We start from the raw sequence: 8759 nt of genomic DNA, 5'->3' as shown, positions 1-8759 counted from the left end.
GGGCTTGAGCTCCAATCCTTAATATTACACAATTTCAAAATAGAAGACGAAGCCGAAGACCGAGGCCTACAAGCTCTAGCCGTGGCTTCGAAAAGGCCCTGTGTGCCACTATTTACAACCTCGTCCTCGGGGACATAAAACAAGACTTCCTCGAACCTCCACATTAATAAGTTACAAGTATTGCACCAACTCCATCACTTTTAGAACGTCATCAAACATAAAGACCCCTGGAATCCACATTTCCTCTTTACAGAATATAAAAAACCTTAATAAACTACCCGCCCCTATATAACATATTTTAAATGATTACACAGCCAACAGTTATTAACACGACAACTCTTTGTTGATCAACCTCTTATTTTTGTATAAATACCGTTATAATTATAGTATTGGGAGAAAATGAATAAAATTGACATATTTAAATATATTACATAATTTAAGCTTGTGAGGGAAGGAACAAGAATGACTCTGGTAAGGAACAGTAGCTCATTGAGTTTGCTAGATTTCTTTTGAGTTCGATTTACTCTGTCCAAACGACAGACCTGTTCGGAAACTTGAGCTGGTAGTCAAATGTTGTGGAAGACGCCTCATCAAAAACAAAAGTTGCTTTCAAAGAAAACCTACTTTTGACAACATTATGTCTCTTCCAGGTTCTTTAACAAGCTTCATGTTTCGAATTTAAATCAAAATATAAGAGTTAAAATGTCCAAGCTGCTGGCCAAGAGTGTTCCTTCCCTATCAGGAAAATCGTATTGCTAGTTTTATTTTATAAAGATTGACTTGCATGCACAAAAAAGGTTGGAAATTTTGTTCGTCGAAAAGAAAATATTTTGTTCGAATGAGGCACTTTCGATTTTGTGTTCTACTTTCTGTACATGACACAATACCAATGAATGGCCAGCAAACTACGAGACGGAAGTGTCTTTTTAATGGTGATGTGTTTTTTTTTTTTGTGGTACAGAACACGAACTATCATTATGCCAGACAACTGTGACGTCAAACTGCGAAATTCAAAATGGCGTCTCGGTTGCCTCAGTAAATTCCTTTGGTGGAGTGGCTCAAAGGAAAAACCACGTGATACCAATGTTACAGTAAAACTGTGACATCATATTTCAGGGCTCTAAACATCAGCTTGCCCAATAAATGTTGATTTGCGATGTTTATTTCCATATGATGTCGGCTTAAAGGCAGTGGACACTATTGGTAATTGTCAAAGACTAGCCTTCACAGTTTGTGTATGTCAACATATGCATAAAATAACAAACCTGTGAAAATTTGAGCTCAATCGGTCGTCGAAGTTGCGAGATAATAATGAAATAAAAAAATACCCTTGTCACACGAAGTTGTGTGCGTTCAGATGCTTAATTTCGAGACATCAAGTTCTAAACTTGAGGTCTCAAAATCAAATTCGTGGAAAATTACTTCTTTCTCGAAAACTATGTCACTTCAGAGGGAGCCGTTTTTCACAATGTTTTATACCATCAACCTCTCTCCATTACTCGTCACCAATTAAGGTTTTTATGATGATAATTATTTTGAGTAATTACCAATAGTGTCCACTGCCTTTAACAGAAGATAACAAAATTGAAAAACTTTTGAAAATGCCATTCTCTACGAAAAGAGACAACGCAAACTGACAAAATACTCCATGCTAACGTTACATACCAAATCACCATACACGGTCACAGCCTAGTTCCCTGACGACAATGGACAGTGGTCACAAGCAATTAAGATATACAGAAGACAACGTTGGCTCCAGACTTTTTATAAGGCAAGTTTTGTTCTTCGTTTAAGAATAGATTATAAGGAAACTTCAAGTTAAATCTAACACATTTTGCAATTGTCGACATTGGCTTCGCCCTTTTACTTTGCCATCTCAAAATGCCGACAATTTTGTCGAATAATAAAAATACATTTTCTCATATGTGATATTAAGAAGCATAAAATACGTAATACGTATTTTATACGCGTACGTAAACCGTATGCAAGATTTTTTGCCACCTACTCCTAGGGCTGAAACAGGGATGCCCCCTTCCAATACAGTCCATACGGATGTACGCATGGATATCAACAGTCCGAAGCCTGGCCGATAGAGCAGAAGGCACTACCTCCCCAATTTTACCAAACAACTTTCATAATAATACCTTAAATTGCATGATTTAATTTCTTATAAAATGATGTGATTGTTCTCAGTCATAGATGAAAAATTGATCGTATACTAAAAGTAATCATAAGGAGACCAGTGGGACGTGAACCCCTTCCTCCCATCTCACTGGTCTAACGTTACCCACGCAAGTGAAACTTTCTGATCTTTTACTGCTGCGTTGCTGGTACTCGTTCTCAAGTCCAGTACATTCTGCAGCCGGTTGCCGCCAACCACTGATGCCTCCATTGACGTCATACCCCCAAGGGCGTCACACTGCGCGTGCGCCTGACCCTGTTGGAGCTGCTGCTGCTGATTGCCTCGATTCTGTTGTTGCTGCGCATGTGTGAGCTGCAGTGAGGATGAGTTGGTGTGGGTTTGCTGCCCTCCTCCGGTCATCGTCGGGACGTTCGGCCCGGGTTTAGCTGCTCGGATGAGACAAGACATAACGAGATAGAGAGAGCCGTGTTGGAGTTTATTTTAAGTTGGACACACTAAGGGCATGCGCGGTCTGTTGGTAGAGTGGGGGTAAAGAAAATGGGAAAAGACAAAAAGGGGAAAAAAGAACATAATCAATGGAACACATAATGATAGTGGTGCACATGCGTGATGAGTCAATATTATTGTATGCACATGCGTGATGGAGACTGCAGGTGAGTGATGCAGTTCGTGCTGCCCATTGGTCCTATTACCAATTTATGCATGTGTCAATTTTTTTTAAGAGTTTGTGAAATCTCACGGAAAACGGAAGCTGTGTACCAACAAAGGACGCATTACAAAGGTTTTGAAAAATCATGCTGAAAACGAATACGAAATTCCAAATCACGCAAAATTGTCAGTCAAAGTCAGTGTATGAAAGCAACATATTCATTCCTTCAAATAGTTTAATACAATTTTTTATGCAATAAACGACATGCACACATCACAGGAAAGCGCACATCGAAACAAAAACAGAAAAAAATCTTTAAAAATTAAATTAATTTGACATTGGGCAGTGAGCTCAGTCTTCCAATCAAACCTGCCCTCACTCACCGAGCATTATCCAGTCGGATCTTTGAAACTTATGACAAATGCTGCCTCCAGAGGGCAGCATTTCAGACAACTGTTTTTCCACACAAAGGCTTGTAAATAATTATTTCAATTCTAAAACTGTACAGCCAATTTGAAAAGCCATAATATTCCCGTGTTTTTTTTTTCGTACGTGAAAACATTCCCTGGTTTTGGCATGGAACATCTCATTGGACAAGTGGTGTGACTATTTCCTGAGCAACTTGATTTCAGATTGGTAAAGCATTCTAATTTGACTACGCAGCCCCAGAAAGTGATTCACTGACGACAACACTGAAGTGTATAGCTGCCTGTTGGAGCAAGTGGTATTTTTATTCACCGTTGGTGTTTAAAGTAATAATGTTCTATTGCTTCATAAAGATGGCCGCATTGACATATACACCCTGTGACGTCAAGTCAAGCGGGATTTGAATCTACACTGGTTTTGAGTTTGGTGTGTACTTACTTAGCAGTGACTGTGTGCTTAGCCGTTGCCAGTCATTGTAATGGCTTGGGGTCATGGAAGTAAATTGAGGATGGTTGTACTGCATGGACGAGAACTGGTTGGAATAATCACCTGCATTTGGGGGAACAAAAATTAGTTTAAAAAAAAAACCATTAAGAATTAGCATCAATATTTTAAAGGCACTGGACACTATTGGTAATTACTAAAACAAAATTGTAAGTATAAACGTTTACTTGGTAATTAGCAATGGAGAGCTGTTGATATAGTATAAACCATTGTGAGAAAGAGGTCACTCTATAAGTAACGTAGTTTTTGAGAAAGAGGTAATTTCTCACTCATAATATTAAAGACACTGGACACAATTGGTAACTGCAACTTCGATGACCACTTCTGTTACTTCAAGAACAGCCTGGGTGTATTTCCTTTCATGCCATTATGAAAGAACTTTTTCTGAATATTGAACCAAAGTTGGGTAAAATTGTACTTGTGGTTCTTTGAAGCAAAACAGATTTTGTACACCCACGGGGGAATGTATATAATTCAGTCTAAACTTATTTTACAAAGCAATTTTCATTAAATGCAAATCAGGAATGACGTGAACAATAGTTACCTTCCCTGGCGGGGTGACCGTACGATCCTCCACCATGGGGGAGAACTAGAGGTGGCCCAATGCCTGTGTGTATAGCACCGGACCCGTATCCCCCTTGACTCGAAGTGGGATAGCCCGAATTTGAACCTGCGAAAAGAGAATAATTTATAGAGAGACTGGTTATTTTTGTTTCCAAACAAGAGACACAAAGTCGGTAAAATTGTGAATGTGACAAACTTATTTTGAGGACCCCTTCGATGCTACATCACTGCGACTAGTTTTCAAATCCTATACATTTTGACTGATGTTCACTTTTCAGTGTTTTGTTGAGTAATAACTCTGATATAATAAAACAACTCGGGTGCTTTAAATGTAACCATAACCCAGTTGTCTCAGTGATATTTGTTGTTGACGCCTTTTCGAAATATGTCTTCCTGATGTTCTGCTCTGCCAAACTCCCCTGCCGTTCCCAGTGACGCCTATAGTATAAACCGTGGTTTCGAAAAGGCACTGTCTATGGTTTTTTTAATACCTGAATATTGACCGAAGTTCGATGCCGCTGAGCTGAGTTGAGAGAGGGCGGCATGGTTACTGAGGGAGTGGTTGTAACCGGCCATCGTCCCGACGGCTGCCGGCTGGAGGACGGTGAGTGTACCGCTGGAGGGCGCTCCTTCGTGTTTCAAAGTGCTACCAGGCGTTGAGGGCGTGATGGTGTGCGAGGCTGACGCTGAAATATTAAAAATATTCTTATTAAATCGATGAACACGCTACTAAATATAGGATTCAAACAGCCTCTCAAGCTACCAAGGAATCTCGGTGGTCTAGTTGGTAAGACACTGCTTTAGGTCGTGGGTTCGAATCCCACCCGAGTAATGTGCCTGTTATTTGTTTTCAGAGATCTCGGTATACAGTGCCAACACACATCGGTGAAAGGGTAAAATCGAAATTAATGTTCAAAATATTGTTTTGTGGTATTATTCTCAGCTCATTTTTTTAGCCAAGGTCAATCACATCAATAGTGCAAATTCATACCTTGATAACCACAGGTCACCGCTTGGTGGTGCTGTTGATGAGGGTCAGACACGTGAGGTTTGACGTCTGATGCATGTGTGCCGCCACTCAGTGCTGCAGCCGTCAGGGTGTGATACTCACTCGTCGTCACCTGCAATAATAATAATATAAACAAATTTTGATTATTATTTTTCATTTTTCATTGTGGCAATATCAGACGATTCAAAAAGTACAAGTTAGCAATGTGTTCTAATAAATAAAATATAAGATACCTCTAACAGATACGCTGCGCGGATTCATCTCCAAACTATGTTTTCAACATATCTAATTTCCTTGAACAGAAAATGTATTTTTCACGTGGCATTTTTTTGTTTTAATAAACAAAAGTTTTTTTTTTTTTTTTTTTTTTTTTTTGAGGGGGGGGGGGGTATTTCGGAAACAGCACCGTTTTTGTTTGAAGGTTTTCACATCCTAGAAATCTGAATTAAGGTTTTCTCAATAGTTCAATAGGCTGAAAGAAAAACAGGTTTCGTCAAAGAGCTAAATTAATCATAATGAAATTTTCAAAACATGCTTAAGTTTCTAATGGGAGTGTTGTATACATTATTAACATGAAGGGATCAACAAATTGTATGCCTCGAGCGTTTCAGATTATGTTGGCGGATACGGTGGTGGTCTGAAATGATAAGGGGTTTTACTTCCACTGTGGGAGGGTGGTGAGAAACAAGAAGGACAACATGGAGAATGTCCGTGCATTGTTTACTCTGGGCTTGTTTTTCCCTGAGGGTTTGCTAAACGCGGACGGGTTTTTGTGGGGTAACAAAAGCTTCTATTGACATGGTATCAGCTCACGTGAACTTGTGATATTTGTTGCTTAAAAATGTTGTGTTCATTTATGCGTAACTGTACCCATTCTGGACAATGAATATCCGGGTGTTCGACAACTGGACAATCATATGCCCTTTTAGATCCATATACTCGTCACGCTGGTTTCAAAGCTCAACATTATTGTTATCAGTTGATTCAGTTGATGTTTTTCAAAATGTCTCCTGCCATATCCGGTGTTATGTTCCGATTAAATCTGGATTTTCATACATCAAAAATAGCTTCTGTTAATCAGACACGTTTTTAGAAATCAACCTGTTTAGAAATCCTGCACAAACATAAGCAGCTGCACCTTTTCAACACGCGCGCACGTGCACATTGAGGCACGTGCCCTGCCGCCGGGCAGCAACCTTTTTCTCTGTACTGACATCAACATTGCAAAATAATTGTGCTTTTCATAATGCGTAAATTTGTTAATCTGAATCGATTCAAAAAAAGGGAATCCTTAAAAAAAAATCTGGAATTTTCGTTAAGGTTGGCATTTTTGACGTGCATACAGAATCAAAGGCTGACGGCCACAATAATTGTGGGCAAAAACATAGAGGGCGTTTTGAGGCGGCCCGTAAAAAAAGTTCAAAGTACCTGTCTCCTGTTGCCATGGGCATCTTGATGCATGAAGAGGACATCCGGGTACTGCGATTTGTCGATTGCTTTCTCCAAGGCCTCGATCTGGTGTGGGGAGAAGGCACCTCCGTTTGTTCGCATCATTTCCCGCGCTTTGTCCTCGCCGCCCATTTTGCCGTGTCCGGTTTCGTCTGCAGAAAATAAACCAAACAGAAGAAACCTTTAAACATAGTGAAATAAATAGAAAGGCACCAGGCTTTTTTGATGAAGGAGGGTTTTTCCGAAGTCAATGACATTGTGTGTCTTTGTGGGTGACTTTAAAAAAAAATTCAATGAATGTAATGCCTCTTTTTATTATATTAACCCTTTAATGCTTCAAAACAAATCCACAGTTCACAAAGTACTGGAATCAGGACGTAACTATTACAAATAAACTTGCGGGTACAACTTTGTAAAACCTCTTTAGTTACAGTTGGCTCAGAGAAGAGGTGCAGTTGTCTCGACGTTTCGAACAGCATGCTCTGCTCGTCTTCAAGAGAGCTATAAACGAGCAGAGTATAGTGTTCGAAACGTAGAGACCACAACGGCTCTTCTCAAATCTAACACTCTTGCCCTAAGAGTATTTTAAACATTTTACCATAACAGTTTATAGTTGCTGAAATAACTTTCTGCAATTCACACAATGCATATGCCGTTTTCCTAGAATATACTAATAACAATAATACTATTTCTTGTTTAACTTCGTGCAGTGAACTTGTGTCCGAAGCCGTACAAAGCCCATCACCAGAGGGCGTGTATAAGAACAATGGACACCCAACCTTGACAGAGGGCGTCCATTTAGGTTGGCCGACCTTGAGAAACCGGATTTATGACTAATATAAAGCGTGGGGTTACGAACTATAAATGGAAATTTTATTCATTAATAAAAGGCTCAAAATATTTGAGGTGAACCTCTCTATAGATTGTATGAATTATTCTTTAAGGTGGGTCCGTGAATACCGGGGTAAAATACTTGTGGTAAAATCGTTGTACTATTACAAGATTTTACCGAACATTAAATCAGCTGAAAATTTTAACTAAAAAGAGTATGCACGTCAAAAAGGGAAACCAGTTTTTTAAAATGGTTTTGGTTGTAGCTGTGATAAATGGAAGGTGATTGGCATTTAACTATAGCAAATCACACATATTGTGAAAACCATTACCGATTCTCCGAACATAATTTCGTGCCTGATAAAATACTGCCCAACTTTCTGCCCAAAAAAAACTGCCCCGTTTCGTTCTGCTCTTGTCGATTTGCCCAAACCGTGAAAAGTAAACGAAAACATTCCCTAATTTGCTTTTCAGTCTTTGGCGAAAAAGGAGGTCACCTATTTTTGATGACATTTGTAACAATATTTATTTGTATGTTGTGATGATTAAAAATATGATGATATGAATTATTCCTTCTCACACAAAAGTACATACATTAAAGTAATCGTCAAAATAAAAGAAGAAACAAATAATTTAAAAACGCGTGACCCCTTTTCGAAAATAACAAAACCTCTGAAACATATTGCCTATAATCCAGGCCTTTGTACACACTGAATAGAACAGCGAACTTTTTTAAAAATGCATCAGCTCTGGCTCGGGAGGGAAGGGGAAAAAAAGGGTGATTAATTTTGCAAGATATAAAAATGCCTGCTGAACGTTCAAGCGAACTTCGAGTCCCTCAGCTAGATCATTTGGGGCACTCTCATAAATATTGACAGTGTTTGTTATTCATGGCAGACCAGTGTTTCAGTATTCCAAGGGTAAGTTATTCACCAGAGCGGGAGAGAGCTGAGGGTAAAGACAGATAAGACTTTACATCATAAATATAGTAAATTGACATTGATAAATATTGATGCTCGCTGATCATTTGTCAAAGTCAGCGAGAGGGGGTAAATGCCATTATTTTTCCCCGGCTTCTCTACACCCCACGGAAGGCAGACTCACTTTAAGTGACCGGTAAACAGTGAACTTCAAGAAAAGAATATTATTATACAGAGAAGAAAAATTGTTCTGACTCAGTGAGA

General features: G+C 39.2%; 1 protein-coding gene across 2 annotated transcripts in view; it reads right to left on the bottom strand.

The window, feature by feature from the left end:
- Positions 1–2082: 2082 nt before the first annotated feature.
- Positions 2083–8759, bottom strand: part of LOC117303827 (paired box protein Pax-5-like) — a 41301-nt gene continuing 34624 nt past the window's right edge. Inside the window, exons 5-10 of one of the 2 annotated variants that reach the window (XM_033788209.1) lie at positions 6724–6896; positions 5278–5407; positions 4778–4972; positions 4267–4392; positions 3657–3767; positions 2083–2568 (exon numbers count right to left, since the gene is read on the bottom strand). In XM_033788209.1, the coding sequence (XP_033644100.1) occupies positions 2270–2568; positions 3657–3767; positions 4267–4392; positions 4778–4972; positions 5278–5407; positions 6724–6896 (1034 nt within the window). In that variant the 3' untranslated portion in view covers positions 2083–2269. Of the gene's footprint in view, positions 2655–3656; positions 3768–4266; positions 4393–4777; positions 4973–5277; positions 5408–6723; positions 6897–8759 lie in introns of both variants that reach the window. The other variant, XM_033788210.1, reaches the window with a different exon arrangement.

Source organism: Asterias rubens, chromosome 20 (assembly GCF_902459465.1).
Source record: "Asterias rubens chromosome 20, eAstRub1.3, whole genome shotgun sequence".
In the NCBI taxonomy this organism is placed as follows: domain Eukaryota; kingdom Metazoa; phylum Echinodermata; class Asteroidea; order Forcipulatida; family Asteriidae; genus Asterias; species Asterias rubens.
Note: the sequence above shows the minus strand (reverse complement) of the source record. Positions and strands in the feature narration are given on the sequence as shown.